Below are 17,750 nucleotides of genomic sequence, written 5' to 3' on the forward strand. Positions count from 1 at the left end.
TGGTAGCTGGAGGTTCAGACGTGTGGTGGTTTACCATGAAAAACAGGTTCTGCCACATTCTTTCACACACTACTTATCACGTGTAGGTGATGACATGACTTGAAAAGCCTTTCATTTCCATACATGTTCCTTGAAGGGGCCTGAGAGAAGCAGTTAAACTTACACAGGTCTTTCCTGAGGCTGAAACTTACAGAGAGAATACATAAACCTGTCATATCACTGCTTTACTTATAAATCGTCTATACTTTCTCAGGAGACTCAGATATATCAACACCTGCAGAACTATGTTGCAGATGTTTTAGTAGCCAGCGTCATCTTCTATGTTGTAGTGTGCTAGGACAGCAGGGTGAGGGCAGCTGATGCTAACAGGATCTATAAGCTCATCAGGAAAGCTGGTTCTGTCCTAGTAGTGGAACAGGAGTCTGTAGAGGAGGTGTCAGACAGGAGGATGCTGACATGTATGTATTTTGTGTTGCTGTAACTTCAGGATAAATAAAGTTTTCTTGCGTTGAATTATATTGAATTGGATTGAACTAAACTGAATTGAACTGAGCAATTTTTCATGCAAGATACTGACTCTAATGTGAACTGTCATGTGGCTAAACTAACAATGTTGATCTTTAGTCATTGTGTAAGGAGAAGGGGCAGCCTTTACTGGCCTGTGGAATCACAAATATAGGATTTGGTTTCCTAGGACCATAGCAGAAGACACAGTATGTTTAGTAGAACTGGATCACAGAGACATCCTTATGACTCAAAAATCTCTTGCATCCCACCATTTTATTTAAGATATTTGAGATAACCTTCAAATAAAATGTGGAATGATTTAGAGCAGAGGCAGATCTTTTTTTTCTGAAAGATAACACATCTTCAATTTAATCAGTTTACACAGAGAGGTTATATTGCAGTGGGCCCCTGGTACAGACATGTAAGAATGCAATAATCTTAAGCATAGTGTACACTACAAAACATTACAGATAACTATCAAAAGGAAAAGCTGGCTGGTGGGTTACACCCAGAACCCTCTTGGCTGTGAGGTGGCGGTGCTAACACAGTGCTGCCCCAGCTTCAATATAAAATATAAAACAGGAGTTGGATTTTGTAGGTGAACTGTTACAGTTTTGTTGGTTTTACAGCCTTATCTGGCAGGAAAGATTTCAAGCTCTATAGGGGCTTTCGCACCGCTGCACGCTATCTCGCTGCCTCCAGTCATTTCAATGAGGCAGCTGTCACCTGGCTTTAGCCAGTCAACTAGTGTGAATCACTGAAGCAGAGAGAAGACAAGATGGAGGAACTGATAATGTTGACGTCTAAACACCCAGCATTGTGGCGCCAGCAACTTATAAGGACAACCAGCAGAAAAACTGGGCCTTGAATAACATTTCCAGCAAACTTGAGATGACCAGGAAATTGGTAATTAAATCTTTGGTAATTTTAGTGACTTCTGTTGTCTTGCATCAGTATGCATCTACAAACTAACTTGCATTTCTGCCAGTGTTCACCTGAGCCCCTGCCTGGTCAAAAGTGGGTGGAGTTTAGTTTTAAAGGACCAGTCAGAATGTTACTCTTTTTTTTTTTTCTTATGGTTAAAAATCTTATGAAAAAAACAAAACCTTCAATGTGTTTGTGCATGTCTCAATACTTTATGACATCCCTACTCTCTCTGTGGCATTCAGCCCCAAGCCCACTGGTTCCTAGTGAAGATGTAAATAAATAAAATAAAATAAAAGTTTCATCTTTAAAAAAAAAAAGGCTTATTTTTTGGATGAATCCACATGTTTTTGGATGAATCCACATGATGTGCTCTACTTTGCAAAAGCATGGTGTATATGGGATTAAGTCATCATAGTGTATGAAATACAGTGTGTGTGTGTGTGTGTGTGTGTGTGTGTGTGTTCATGGTAATGACGGAACATGTCACCCAGTGCAACAGTGACTACATTTTTACACACAAAATATTCTATTTTTTGCCCATATTCTGAAAAAGGTAATATTCCTACTAAGGTGTTTACGTAGCTGATAAAAAAAAAAAAAGAATATTCCAATAAAACTCCTGTATATCACCCTGCATACTCAGATTAATTGTTTTTTTAACATGTTGTTGATGTATCACTTCTTAAAACAGAAAAGTGGAACAGTTAGAGCTGCTTGTCATTTTGCTTCTTTGCATCATAATATGACTTTTTCAAAGTTTCCGCTGCAGGACTTGTTGGATTGAGCAAACACACCTTCCATCTTTCAATTCTTCAACCACCTTCTTGAAATGTGCAAAATCTAGGAGCTCCTAAAAGATGTTCCAGATTTCCTGCAAGAGCTTGAGGATGTAACTGCTGAGGATGAGGATGCACTTTCTGCCCTCAAAGTGATGCAATGCTTGACTGGACAGTCCCACAGGCATGTGCTGTATACAGTACATGACTAAATAATGCTATTAAAATCTATTAAAATATTTCCATACTCCACTTTCTAAGAAAAAATCTAAATTTGAAAATAATGGCCTAATTTGGAATATCTAAACAGAATATGCTGTTCATGCCACTTGCATCAAATTCAGAAAATTGATATATTCACAATAATAGTCAAGTCAAATCAACTTTAGTTATGTAACACTTTAAACACAGAGTTGACCCAAAGTGCTCTTATAGCACACACAGAGAAAAGTGTACAACTGAAGGAGAAACAAAAGAATCTGAGTGATAATAGTAACAAAATAATAATAACAACAATGATAACATGTCATTACCAGGATTATTGCACCAATAGCAAAAAACTGCATCAGTGATGTTTTTATACTGTCACCACACTGTGACAGTAACAGCAATAATGACAATCACATTATGCACAATTAACGGGTAGTGAGTACAAGTGTGTTTTATACTGACTCTTGAAAATCTCAGTGGTGGGGGAGAATCAGATGGTGGGAGGAGGAGAATTCCAGACTTTGGGGGCAGTGACAAAGAAAGTCTTGTACCTGTAATACTTAGTCCTGGATCTCAGGACTGCATTTTGGACTTTCTGAAGACAGGAGAAAGAAGACTGAGTAATGCCAACATATAGACTTAGACTAGACTTAGACTTACTTTAGACTAACTGTACATTTACAGAGATCGATCACAAATATCACAGGTACAGACATATCACAGACATCACAAACATCACATTCATTCACAGAGGTGGTCACTTTGAGTCAATGGGATCTCTTGTTCAGCGCAGCTATGGCTGCTGGGATCAGGCTCTTCCAGAGTCAAGCTTTCCTGAGTTTAAGTGTTCGGTACCTGCGTCCTGAGGGTAATGGGATGAGGTATTGGTTGAGTGGATGTGTGGTGTTCCATTCTATTGATTTTGCAAAGCGTGTAATGGACCTGTTATTTAACTCTGTGAGGTTGGGTGTGGGAAGACCAATGATTTTGGAAGCGGTGTGTGTGATGTGTGTCAGTTTGGCCCGATTGGTGACAGAAAGCATGGTGAGGAAACAATGAATGATGCTTTGGTACAGAAGTAGCAGTAGATGGGGGGCGACATAGAGTCCTTTGAGTTTTCGGATAGCTGACAGTCTTTGTTGGCTCCTTTTTTTGTATGTCTCTGGTGTGCTGATCGAAATTGAGTTTATTGTCCAGAATTATTCCCAGGTATATAATGAGTTGCAGTAATCAAAGCAGAGGAAGATATGAAGGCGTGAATGACTTTCTCTAGGTAAGAAGTACAGAGAATTGATCTGAGTTTGGAGATGATGTGCAGCGGCATGAAACTTAATTTTACTACTTGGTTGATTTGTTTGTCAAACTTCAATTCTGAATCAAGTATAACAAATATAATTTTTAACATGTGGGTTAACAAAGGGGGCCAGTGGGCCAAGATAAGGAGAAATAATGCTGGTCAAGTGATGTGGGCCAAGGAAGAAAATGAGTTGCTGACATAGACAAAGAATGATCTTTTGGATAAATATGAAGGGAACCAGTTTAAAGCAGGATCAGAGATGCCCACATATTCCTTAACTCTGTGAATGATAGTAGAGTAACCCACACTGTGAAAGGCTACAATTAGATCTAGGAGCAAGAAGATGGAGCAATTACCTGAGTTAGCAGCTAGAAGGGGGCCATTAGTTATTCTTAGTAAGGCTGATAGGGCACTATTAGTGTGCATGTAAACATACCCAATGTAACTCACTGATGCATTTTTCATAGTCATCATTTGGCATAGAGGAAGAATATATTATACTTGTTATTACAATACCTTCACTGTTGGTTTGGCTCTACACATGGGATTTGTTAATTGTAGGGAAAAATATGGAATATAACTACACTTATCCTTTCAATTAACTCAAAACAGGTAACTAGTGCAAATGACACACTGGTAACTCCTAGTGCTTTGACAACATGTTTGACAGTCGGCTTATGGTTGTTGTGTTAAAAGGGATTGGTCATAGAGAAGATATAGGCAACAGGCAGCTGCAATCCAATGTTAACAATATGCCATTTTCCTACCCCTAATGCTCCTATGACCAACCCTGCTATTGTTCCTAAAGTTCCTAGCCATGAGGACCACCTTCCAGCCAAGGCTGCAGCTGCACCCACAGACACCCCCGCTGCCCCCACCACCCCCAGCATTGCCCCAGCTTTCCCCCCTTCTCCCAGAACCGGGCCTAAAACCTCCAACCCAACAAGTAAACCCCCCGCAACTGAAGCCGCCCCTGCTATAACTTTCACCTCTCCAGCTGCTCGCCTCACCAGCGGACCCCCCACTGTAGCCCCTAAACCCAGCTCAAATAATTTTGCCACAAAGACAGCTGCGTTCAAAGCTTCCAGAGAGGATTGGTAGTTCATACGAGCACTGATGTTTTCTGTGGACTGACTCTGTCCTGCTGCTTGCATCTTCATGGCAGCTGTTACAACCACCTGCCCGGCATGTAGGGTGAGTAAGGCAATGACAAATGTAGCAAGCATTGCCATGCAACCTATCAACATCCAGAACTTAAAGTCAGAAGATTTCATAAGCAAATAGGCTATGACTACAACCAAAGCCAGAAGCACTATAAACACAGATTGGTGGCCTCCGTAACCAAACACCCCCAACCCTGATGTTACTATGGCAACCACTGTCATTGGAATCCCAGAGAAAGCCAAGAAGTCCACGTATTTGATCACCACCGTGGTGATCCAGTCTTGGATTGTTCTTTGCTCCATCTCTGCCTCTTCACTCTCTATCTTTCTCCTTTCTATCTCCTCTCTCTGCCTTCGCTCATTGGCCCATGTTGTCTTATTCTCCATCCCACCGGTGCTGCCTCCCTTCTCCAGCGTCAGTATCGTCTGCTCTATCTGCCTAGCTGCTCTCTGCCTGTGCTGCAACTCTGTAACCTCCATCTGTTTCCTGTCCCTGTCCCAGACGGTAGATCCCAGAGTGCAACAGGCCTCTCCCTGCTTCCAGAGGAATTTAAATACAAAGTGCAGGGGCGGTTTGAGCATGGTGAATATGCTCAGCACCCACAGGAGGCCCACCATGCCATAGGCCCTCACAATCCATTCAATAGTAATCCCAAGCGTGGCTCCACTGAGAGTGGTCCCAAAGGCCCCAGCAAGTGCTGCTGATGCCCACATACCAGCAGAGTCTGTGTGGGAGGCACCGCAGCTTCTCATGGCCACAAATACTGAAGCTACCACTGCTGCCAAAATCACACCAGCTACGACTGAGGTCATCACAGTGGTCAAAGCTGTGGCTCCAAGAAGGGTCCCCAGCCCGAGGGCACCCACTGTCCTGACTTCCTCCATCACTGGTTTCAGTGGGCCTGCAGAAGTCATCACTGACAGGATCTTGTCCACTGGATCCTCTGTGGCTCCTAGTATGGAACCTCCCACTGCTCCCAGTGCAAACCCCACAGCTGCCTCTGTTAAAGGACTCCAGGCTCCTGAAACAAGACAAGGACAAAACTGTCAGCCACTGATGGGGCGGCTGTGGCTTAGAGGTAGAGCAGGTCATCGACCAATCAAAAGATTGGTTCAATCCCCAGCTCCTCCAGTCTGCATGTCAAAGTATCCTTGAGCAAGATACTGAACCCCAAATTGCTCCCAATGGCTGTTCCATCAGTGTGTGAGTGGGTGAATGTGACTTGTAGTGTATAAAGCACTTTGAGTGGTCAGATGACTAGAAAGGCACTATACAAATGCAGGTCCATTTACCATCTGATGGAGTGTTATTTCATTTGACACTGTGATAGCTAGATAGAACTTTGGTTGATTGATGGATATGTTAATTACTTGTTAAGTGTGGTGTCCTGATTAATAGCAGATTATGTACTTAATTACTGCAATATACTGTTTATTGATTTTATTGATTTCTATGATTGTCTTTCGCATAGTAAAGTGAAGGGCAATTAAGGTCCCGCACACATGCCATGTTTTTTGCACCCTCAATTTCACTGTTTTTAATATAAACACATACAAGGCGCTCAAAAGCAAGAACAGTGCCTTAGAAATGTGCAAGCGTTCCCGAGCGCCTGTTTTTCAAGGCCAGACAGCTGCGCCCTGAGATAAACACAGCAGCATGCACCGCATGTCATGTGTCTTGTCATGTCACTACAAAAAACATTATAGAAAGATGCTGGGGGTCAACACAGCTGGGTCATGTCATACTGTGCATTGTCATGTTCAGTGTGTTTCCATCAATATAACAACGTACAACATGTCTTGTTCTGCTTTTGCATCCTAAGGCTGCCTGAAATTCAGCGGGGATAAGAGAGCAACACAGGCACACAGTCCAGTTCTTATGATAACTCTCTCTCTGATGCTGCTGTAACTGACGGGCGCACCAGGAACCGGCAGATGTGTCTTCCAGCTCCAGTGTCTTAATCAGCACTTGTCAAAATGACTTAATCGCATGCCATTCTGTTTGTTGTGCCAACCTCAACATTTGTTTTTTGTTTTTCATATCATAGGCCCACAAATATTGAGCCATATCTCATAATTACAAGACTTTGATCCTCTGCCTGACCCTCCCTGTATCCAAGGCTACTCATTTATTTTAAAAGGTCTAGGGTATTTAATCGCTTTGTATCTTTTTTTTTTCACTTTAATACAAAGTGGTAACCACTGTATGTGAATGCATTAATGGGTCAGGACTGTGCAGCACTGGATTTGAAATTAAATGTAATAAACTGGAGCTCCTGTGCTTTGATTATCTGCTGTGAAACAACATGACCCTCATCCTTTTAAAATCAACATTAGTTCTTCTGAGGTAATTTTGATCAAAGTAATGCAAAAGTAGTGTAATGAGTAACTTATTACTTTACACAGAGTGGAATGTTGTGAAGTAACATTTTACTTTGAAATGAAGGTAACAAGTAATATGTAATATATTACATTTTGAGAGTAATTTGCCCAACACCCGCCCTTGACCCGGCCCTTTGTCGTATAGTTGCTCTTCTGGGCCGTATTCACAAAGCCTCCTAGAACAAAGAGTTACTCCTAGTGACAAAAAGAAAATACTTATTATTGTGACATTTTTCAGAACGTCCCCTCCTTGTACAAATAAAAGTTATCTACAGAGCATCTTAGACCTTAAAAGAGCTCCTGAGGTGAAAACTGTTAGGAGCAGAGAGGAGGACTTTTAAAAGACTTAAAAGTTTCTCAAGCAGAGAAGAAAATGGTAAAATCACAAAGAGGGCAGAGAAATATCCTCCAAACACTGGATGACAGTGAGTAAATGAAATGCCACAGATTAGATCCTGCAAGGATAATATGTGTGGTTGATATCATAGGGATACGCGCGTATTTCCCACCTAATGCTAAAATGCCAGAAATAAAAATGATCAAAATACTAAGATATTTGGAAAACTGGAGAAATGCACTATTAATGATTTGGGTCTGTCAAATCCTTCTATCAGCAGAGTGATCACACTAACAATGCTTAACTTTCACAGTTAGCAGTTCATTTCATTTCCACTGGATGTCCACACCTTGCAGGCTCACAAAGGGGTGTGTCTATGACAACCAATCACATCTATTAAAAGAATGTATCACACCTAGTGGCAGGGTCAACCACACCTCCTCACTATGGTGAAAGTTTCTGTCTCTTCCTTGTTCAGAGTTGCTCTGAGAGTCTTCCTAAATCACTCCTAAGCTAAGACTCTTTACTAAAAGTATTTAGGCTAAGTTAGGAGCTCTCTGAGAGTGTTCTTAGAATGTTAGTGAATACAGCCCCTGGTCTACATGATTTTTCTAAGATTATTTTTTGGCATTTTGCCTTTATTGGATAGGAAAGGGGGAGAGAGAGGGTATGACATACAGCAAAGGGCTACAAGGACATGGCCTTTGTATATGAGGGGCCCGCTCTACCAGGTGAGCTAGTGGGTGCCCTGGGTTGACATGATTATACATGAAATGTGAAACCTTTCAATGACTGGCCAAATGTTTAACAGAATAGCAGATTCCTATATTTTCACTCATATTTACCTCTGAAAGACTCAAATGACTTTCTGTTGAGCTTTGTAAGTAAGTAAAGTTGCCCTTGTTAGGTGTGACAAGCCTGCAATCAGAGACTCTGAACTGACTGGTTAATCAGGTTTACCCAGCAGAGACAGCATACTACAGTGATTCCTATCTGCTCTCACCCTGCATATGATTTTAAACTACGACCGTGGTAGTAAAAGTAGAAAAAAAGGTCTAAATTGTAAGCCCTCCAAAGTCATTACAAAGGATTTGTATGCTAAGCATGTAGAAAATAAAATAACTCAAAGAATAATTACAAGAGAAGCACATTTACACTACTAATTGTGCTTTTGAAGCACAGTTTGCACAAGCAAAGGAAGCAACCATGAATGCAATGCAATAATATAAAAAAAATTAAATGAGTGAATGAATGAAAATGCAGATTTACCCAGTTTAGTCGGTGCCATGTTGTTCTGGAATAGGCAGTAGACTGAAGAATCCTCTTCCCCAGGAGTTATGTCAGGCTTTCTTCAGACCTGAGTCCTAAGTGAGTTGACAGCACTCCTGTGAGTCATAAGATGTGGTTGAAAGTGGTTCTTTTTTCCCTGTTTATGTGACAGCAGCCACTACAGGACACACCCACTACCGGTTCGTCCTTTTTGCATCCATCCTCCAGATGATCCTGTCCTTATCTCCATGACCTCTTCACTATGCTGCTATCCAGTGTCACATGTGAGGCAGCATTCCTGTACCAAAGTCATCTGTCATCTATCATGGTTTCTTCTCATCCTGCTGTCAAGATGGCACCGCTGATGGCTGCCTCAACATGATGGTGCGCATTGTTTGTCTTGTTCTGTTAGTTAATTCAGTGTTTTGCTGTCATACCTGGAGCTCTTTCAATCAGGGAAACAGCTCCAGTGGACTTATCCCACTTTTCTCACCTTGTCCATGGAATTATTAAGCATTCTCATTAAAGGTGCTCTCATCCTTTTCCATGCAGTGAAACACAGAAGGATAGGGAAATGTGCCAGTGCGCTTATGTGTATGTCGCTGTAGCAGTGCCATACACAGACAATTCACAGGGCAGGTGCTAAAGTGGAAGATGGGGGCATCCCTTCCACATAATTAAAAAAAAACAACAACAGTGCACATAACGTGAACTCTTGCGGGAGGTTTCTATCCACCAGCACCAGAGGGTGTTTTGAGGTTGAGGCCTCAGTACATACAGTACATTTGTGCACAGTAATGAACAGGGGAATGTCTGTCTAGCTCACTTATGAGGTGTCTGAATATCTATACTAAATACACCTAGCACCTGCTACACATTCACATTTACTGTCTACAGTTATCATTTATTTATAACAGGCAACAACATAGAAAACAGTGTCACACTGTGCACACCTTAAAGCTCTATGGAGTAATAAAAAAAAACATCACAATCAACTAATCTTTCCACAAAACTGAAAAACACTGTTTTCTGAATAAATAAAACAATAAACCAACCTATGTTCAGCTTGTAGACTACTGGTTACTAGAATGAGAATAAATGTAGCTTGTTTACAATATCATACTGGTCATCTTATTCAGTTCATAATGTGTTCTCCTACAAGACCACTAGATGGCAGTATTAGAACATAAATGGCAGCCTGTTGAATTTTGAACAGATTGGGGAAAAGAAAGAATCTCGTATTCTACAAGCCATTTATGTGGCTCTGGTTACAGTCCTTTTACTTGTTTTATAAGACTCCTCACCTAAAGGCCTCCACATGTGAAACAGATGACTTGGTAGACAATTATCTTTTGATTTACATGGAATTTACATGGTGTCATCATGGTCATTTACAGCAACATGACATATAATTAGTGTGTTCTCCAGCACCACATTGTGGACACAGGAAGTGGTATAAATTGTGAAATAGGTCATTTCAGCGCCCACGCTCTCGAAGGATATACCATCTCACTCCTGCATGCTGTTTCTAACTGCCACAGAAATGAAAAGCCGCATCAGCCAGCAACCTACCTGTATCCCTGCCGCTCACAGTGGTGCCAGGGCCCGATCGTTGCTTCTTGCAGCTTTAACTTACATCATGACTATTTTGTAAAAAAAAAACAAAAAACAAAAAAGTCTATTTTAACTTCTGCTCTTTAATGAACAGACTGTTAGTATCACCATTTTCCTAAGAAATTTGTATGTAGGTTAATAGAGACCAAATGAAAACACTGTTGTTCACATGCAGATTTAAACGTCAACTACCCATATGCCGACGGAGGCCCTGGTGAAGTTTTAGAGTCCTCACATCCCTTGCGGAGATCGGCAGGTGGAGCGGCTAGCACATCTAATGGCTGGCCACAAAGTATCTTCATACTGCTCATCCATAGTGATCCAAATGTGCTGCAGCCCCGACATAAAAAGTTGTTTCGAAAAACGTCATATGAACTCTGTTTTTAGTCTCACTGTAGCCTGTAGCTCTGACTGCTTCTCTGTGCTCCGCATTCACGTGTGCACGCTTGCGCGAGACCAGCGAAAGCATGAGTTTTGCTCACCTGTATTTACATCACATGACACGTGCACCACAGGGGGAGACAACAGTAACCACAGTGGCTAAAAGATAATTTGCACTAGGGTCTTTTAGCAAAGGACAGCCCAACATGTCTGAAGACTTTGAAACTGAAGAGGAACAGCATTTCTTTGTTGAGCCGTATTTGTTTGAGCCCGAGTATACGGATGCGGAACTACTGGACGAAGCAGCCGCCGCAGCTCATGAGCCTAACCCTCAACCAGCTGTTTGTAGTAGTTGTTTCAAATGCAAAGCAATGCCAACGGATGAGGAAAGTCTTTGCTGCTCAGACTGGGAATTGGCGATGCCTGCACTTGAGAATCAGCACTGACGAGACTGCTGCTCTTCAGAAACCGTGCATCACTGATCACCCTGAGCGTGCACACGTGAGCGCGGAGCACAGAGAAGCAGTCAGAGCTACAGGCTACAGGCCAGTTCAAATGACGTTTATCAAAACAACTTTTTATGACAGGGCTTCAGGACACTTGTATCACTACAGATGAGCAGTATGCAGATACTTTGTCGATTCAATTTTGTGTTCTTGGACGTTAGTCTGGGGCGCCGTCAGCCATTAGGTGTGCTAGCTGCTCCCCCCGCCGATCTCCGCAAGGGATGTGAGGACTCTAAAACTTCACCAGGGCCTCCATCGGCATATGGGTGAGTAGATAATGGCTGAATTTTCATTTTTGGGTGCACTATCCCTTTAAGTTGTTTGGGAGGAAGTTGCAATACTGTTTTCCTGTGAAACTTCATGAGTGTTTTGTAGACTACAAAACTTCAACCAGCCCTCTATGTTGAGTAGATATTGACTGGCTTTTCAGATTCCACCTTTGCTTTAATGATGAAAAAAATACATTACAAAACCAACCTAAAAACAACATCAAACAATTATTCCTGAAGGCACAGATAAATAAATTTGCATTTGAATTGACGTCCCCGCGGGCAGACCGGGCACACCTCTCAGCGTGGAGGCCCCCCATGAGGAAACACTGGAGCTAAAAACTAAAAGACTAAAAGGCAATATGATAAGATAAAACAAGTATGAGATAAAATAATAAATAAATAAATAAATGAAGATTTAGAAACTTAATAATAATAAAATGCATAAAGATTTAAAAAATAAATCATTTAAAAGATTAGAAATTACAATAACATATAATAGAAGAATTAAAAGAGTAAAAGAAATCAGTTGAAAGCCAGACTAAAAAGGTGAGTCTTGAGCCTCCTTTTAAAAACATCAACAGTCTCTGCAGTCCTGATGTTCTCCGGCAGGCTGTTCCATAAGTGTGGGCCATAATGGTTGAATGCAGCCTCCCCGTGGGTTTTTGTTCTAACTTTTGGAATGATTAAAAGGCCGGTGCCGGAGGACCTCAGGATCCGCGAGGGTTGATATGATAAAGGGTATAAAAGGGTATCAATTGGCCCTGTGTCATCATGGACATGAGACATGGCAATGTACAGCTGTGTGTCATCTGCGTAACTGTGGAAGCTGATGCCATGCCTCCTGATGACGTCCCCAGGAGGAAGCATATATAGATTAAAATGAAGTGGACCTAAAATTGACCCTTGGGGCACCCCACACCTGATTTCATGCGTTCTGGAGGAACATGTATCCATACTTACAAAGAAACAAAGATCTGTGAGATGAGAGCTGAACGAGTTAAAAACAGTACCAGAGAGGCCCACCAGGTTTCTGAGTCTGTTTAATCAAATGTGGTGATCTACTGTATCAAAGGCTGTATCAAAGGATTCACAAAAAGTTTTTGTGAATCTGCATTCAACCTGATGTCATTTAAAATCTTTAAAAGGGCTGTCTCGGTACTGTGGTTCATCCTAAAAGCAGACTGATATTTCAAATATGTTATTATTTAAAAAATAATTTACTTGGTACAACAAGAATCAACAAGACAACAAGAATAGCCACATGTGATAAAACAAATTAATGAATGTTCTTTTAAACCTATTAGTAATATTGGTAGGCTTACTTAGACTTAATAGGCTGTCACCTTCATTATAAGGCTCAAATATGTTCTCAAATATGTTTTGTGGCTCCAAATAGATTTTTTCCCCCTCTTTTGGCCAAAAATGGCTGTTTTTATAGCAAAGGTTTCCGACCCGCGGTCTAGTGCAATCCCAAAGTGCGTTTTTATGTTTTTAATAACTTCCATCTGTCTCAAGCAATATGTCATTCTTGGATACTTGAAAGTATGCCCTCAAGAGCTTGCTGCCATGCTATTAATTTGCACAAGTGATGCAAGATGGAACAAAATTTCTTTTACCAGAGATACTGGATAAACCGAGATCAAAATTAAATAGTAATCCATTATTATAATATATTTGTTATATAATTGTAACTGTATGTATTAAACATATTTCACAATTTTAAATCAGCTGACCAGCTATGCACCCACTGAAATAGTGTAGTTTTCAATTAAAATCCATTCACATAATGTTTTTAATGTTTTTTTTCTATATGTATTCCAGTAAGTGATAAATAAATTACAAAAATGTAAGTTTTACATAATTTTGATATTAGTTGATGCAGCCTGCGCAGCGCATCAATAGATTTTTAAGTAGTACTCTAACTTACATTAATACAAGGAACATATTTCTTAAATTTAAATGTCTATTAATATATTAAATAAATGAAAACAACTGCGTTCAAAAACCTTTTACAAATATTCATTTAATTACACAGGTTCCAGGAATTCCATGACCCTGGACTTATGCCTCACACTCATAATTGCAGGAAACGCTGCTGTGATCCTAAAGATAGTTGGTTCATTACCAATATAAGTTTGTTGTATTTTTCTTTATGGTTTGGTTGAGGGAAAAAAGAAAGGTGACTTACCGTATCAGAGTGTGCAGTATCACTTATTTACGGCTTGGCGCCACTGGTCATATTGATATCTGCCATATCATGTAATAATTCTCGCGCCAGATCCCACAATGCAGCGCGATTCAAGCACTCACAAAAAAACCTTATTACATAATATATCACAGGGGATGGTCTGGCATACGCTGATTTCAACATAAAATTCTGAATACAATACTGTACTGTGAAATAATAGTTAAGTGTGTGAAATCCTGTGAACAACTGACCAAAAAAAATCATAGACACAGGAAAACTAGACCGCTAAATGGAAAACCTCTCCATATATGGTGAAAATGTATAATATTTTTAATATATGACTACATGAAAGGGATAAATACTTTGAAAACATGTGTTTTTAGTAAATTCCAGGATTCAGAAAACATGAAAATATTTAGACAGACAGGAACAAATCCTGGCTTTCATAATTTATACATGCAAGTATTTTTTTTTCCTCTTTCCAGCAACAACAACCATAGAAGTGCAACCCTTTACAGAACCTTAGAGATTAAATGTAATTTTAAAACTTACCAGGTGTTTGCAGACTGGTGTGGCTGTGTAGAATACCTTGAATAGAGAGTCACGTCATCTCCGTTCACTCTAATGGGCCATTTTTTTCACAGCAATGGTGGTTCGTGGAGCCTCTCAATAGTTCCCGGAAGTAAGCGACACATGCTAGCAGCGCAATGGAGTTACAGCAGAAAAGACCGACTGTGATGTACTTTTAACGGGTAAGATGTCCAAAGACTCAAATTTTACATTATCAGCACAACTTATCTAAATTAACATGTGCATTAAAGCTTGTTAGTGGATTATCTCCCATTAAATTAGTAGATTTATGTAATGTTAAAAGATAATATAACAGCTTAGGCTAGGACACTGTAGATATTGTACACACCAGACAGGTAATGCTAACTACGGAAGCCCTAAACAGTCATACATACATACATTTTATTTCCTCTGTTTTCCCGTGATAACGAGATAATTAATTTGAGAGATAATGACTGAAATGTGATAGGCCTGAGATTTCCATCACAGTGACATGTCATGCTGACTGACGTCTCCTTGAACACCAACGTTAAGCCTAGTTTTCTGCTTGTTTGTGTTTTGTTTTGTGTTTTGTGCAAGGAATGAATTAATGTTACAACAGCTGTTTGTCAGCTCACTTGATGGCTTCTAGTGAGGTTCGGGTTTTTTTTAAGCGATAATAGGCTACTGACACACAATAAAACTTACGTGCAGCGTGCATATCAGTCTGCTCCTCTCACTCAGGAGAAACTGGACACAAATAACCACCCCGTGTGTATCGATACCTAACGTCAATGGTGCCACCAGGGGGGTCCGACTACCCATAACTCCAACCTGCTAATCTGACCATGCAGGTCTACAACGAGTTTTATCGTTTTAGTCCCATAATGTCGACTGTCCATTAATCTGACCATATTAATGCCATTATTCCGACCATCAGATTTCATACCCAGTAGTCCAACCGTCCGTTAGTCCGACTACAACATGAAGCAGTCTGTGCATTTCTCCCTCACTGCACCGGCACTGACTGTGAGGACAGTTGCGTTTATCTCATTGACGGGAAATCACATCCATCTGTTATATGTGACATATACATGCCCTTATTTGGATAACACATCCTGGCATTCCCCACACATAAAGCCTATTGACAGCATAGATGTCAGAACTAGGGGTGCGGCCGCACCCCCTCCCATCCACCCCCCGCACCCCATCAGCCTCCCTACCCACTGCATTACGCTTTAAAAAAATAAAGAATCTGAATTTAAACTCAGTTTGTCTTGACTTACATTTATCTCTTTCATATCATGAATGCATAGATCTATGCTTTTGATGTGATATGCAGCCTGCCTGACTACGTACAGAGGCCCTGGACCTGCTGCACTCAGAGGTGGTGCAGCGTTTTCATCAGGAGGGACTTCGCGTAGCTGCAGGGTGAGAGCAGGCAGTTCTTGAGGTGGCTCAGGGGAAACGAGTGAATGTGGGTTCCCCGGAACTGACCCCCTTTCCACGAGAACGGCTAAAAGAGCTTAGATCAGGCCCAAAAAATCCAGCCCAACCCAGCCAGAGCCCGTGCATGTTATGTCCTTATTTTTCAGTAAGCTGGCTGTTATAATTAAGAGTATTAAACCACAATTCTTGTTATTTGAATGACAGAAATATAGGATCTTAATGAATGGCGCAAAACGGAAGCATGATTATGTAATAAAACAGGTGTTTATTTTAGGATCCAGGTGGTGAAGGGCTGTGAGTGCACAATGTTCCAACAGGGGACAGCCCTCCATTCCGAAACACCCCCACTCCAAAATTGATTTTCAAGTCCATATCGAGATTCCTGCATCAAACACTGCCGCCCGCTCTCTGTCCGCGCTCGCATAATTCTGAATTTCGTTGTACTACAAAAGCTTGAAATGAACATTCAACTCATTGTTTTTAATTGAAAATATCACTGTCTTCATTTCTTATGCATAATTTCTCTAGCAGCTAACACATTTAAAGGAGACGCTTGTCAAGTCTTTTTACACATGCTGTCCGTGGTGCTGAAATCCCCGCTCCTGCTGACAGCAGACCGGGGGAGAAAAAAAAGACATTTCTTTGTTCTGTGCTTTCAGAAAATAACCAGGGTTAGGGTAAGAAAGACCAACGGTCTGTACAGCAGTCCCACTGTGTTTGCCAGGGCATATCAGGCTGTGTGATTGTCCACAAAGATTGGTTTAACGCATTGGAGCAAGTTCATACAATTTCGGACATTTAACGTGATAAACTAATTTCAATTCAACATGGTCATTTGCTTAGAGGATTCAGCTGAAGCATAATGAGTGTTATATGTCATTAAGATGAAGTATTTGCTTGTTTTGTGGTTAACTATGCACATGATCTGTTTGACCCCATCATGCGGTCCGTTCGTCCCTGCAGACAGGGGCAAAAGGATCAATGCGCAGCCTCCGTTTGCTTTGCATCCGTCTCGTTCATTCAAACTTTGTAAACACGGTTGGGATTTGTAGGGACATATGTATGCTGCTCACTATAAAATGTGTTTACTATAAATAAATGCATCTCTGTGCAGAGTGGGAAATATTAAAAAGTGATCCGTTCATCCTGGCTCGGGCACACGGCCTGGGTTGGGCTGGGCTCGGGCTCGGGCAGAGAATCTAAGGTCTAGCGGCTAAGCCTTTAGCTGGACATACTGAGGGATGTGTGTAGGGGATGAGAAGTTAGCACTATCCAGGATGTTGTGCCCATCCTGCAAACCTTGCAGCCCCAAACCCGCTCCATGTTGTCGGAGGTGGAGAAGCTCATGAAGCTCTGTCTGGCCCTGCCCATATCTGTCACGGCATCCGAGCGCTCTTTCTCAGCCTTGCACAGGCTGAAAACCTGGCTGTGCAACACCATGACGCAGGAGAGACTAACACATTTGGCCATTATGAATGCTCACAGTGACCTCACGGATGAAAGCGATGTCTCGACCCTGCTTAAAATCTTCATCAGTAGGTCAACTGAGAGAAGGTCCATTTTTGGAAATGTATGAAAGCCCTGAGTCAGGAGCGCAGACTTTTCTTTTTTTTTCATTCAAGGTTACAAATAATGCTGTTATGTTCCTTAAATGGCTTGATTTAGTTATCAAAGTTTCATTTTCTTAACCATAAAGATGCCGTGTTCATCCATTCTAGTTCTCTTATAACTGCATGTTATTGTAAAATAACTTCAAATCAAATCCTTAATCATTGATAAGTGTGCGTGCTTCCCCCGCCCCTCCCAACATAAATCCCGCCCCCCCTCTCAGAAAATAGTTCCAACATCCATGATTGACAGTGTATTGCGCTCTGGCTGCAGATGTATATTAAGCATGAATCCGTTCTTGCAGCACGTCTATAG

The 17,750-nt window shown here is 41.2% G+C and overlaps 1 protein-coding gene across 1 annotated transcript; it reads right to left on the reverse strand.

Moving 5' to 3' along the window:
* Window positions 1-1,520: 1,520 nt before the first annotated feature.
* Window positions 1,521-10,535, reverse strand: LOC125892861 (uncharacterized). Its single transcript, XM_049583182.1, has 3 exons — window positions 10,441-10,535; window positions 8,869-9,166; window positions 1,521-5,902 (listed from the first exon to the last, which is right to left on the reverse strand). Exons 2-3 carry the CDS (start codon window positions 8,885-8,887, stop codon window positions 4,407-4,409), a joined length of 1,515 nt encoding a protein of 504 aa, XP_049439139.1. The 5' UTR covers window positions 8,888-9,166; window positions 10,441-10,535; the 3' UTR covers window positions 1,521-4,406.
* Window positions 10,536-17,750: the final 7,215 nt, after the last annotated feature.

This window comes from Epinephelus fuscoguttatus, linkage group LG8, assembly GCF_011397635.1.
Source record: "Epinephelus fuscoguttatus linkage group LG8, E.fuscoguttatus.final_Chr_v1".
NCBI lineage: Eukaryota > Metazoa > Chordata > Actinopteri > Perciformes > Serranidae > Epinephelus > Epinephelus fuscoguttatus.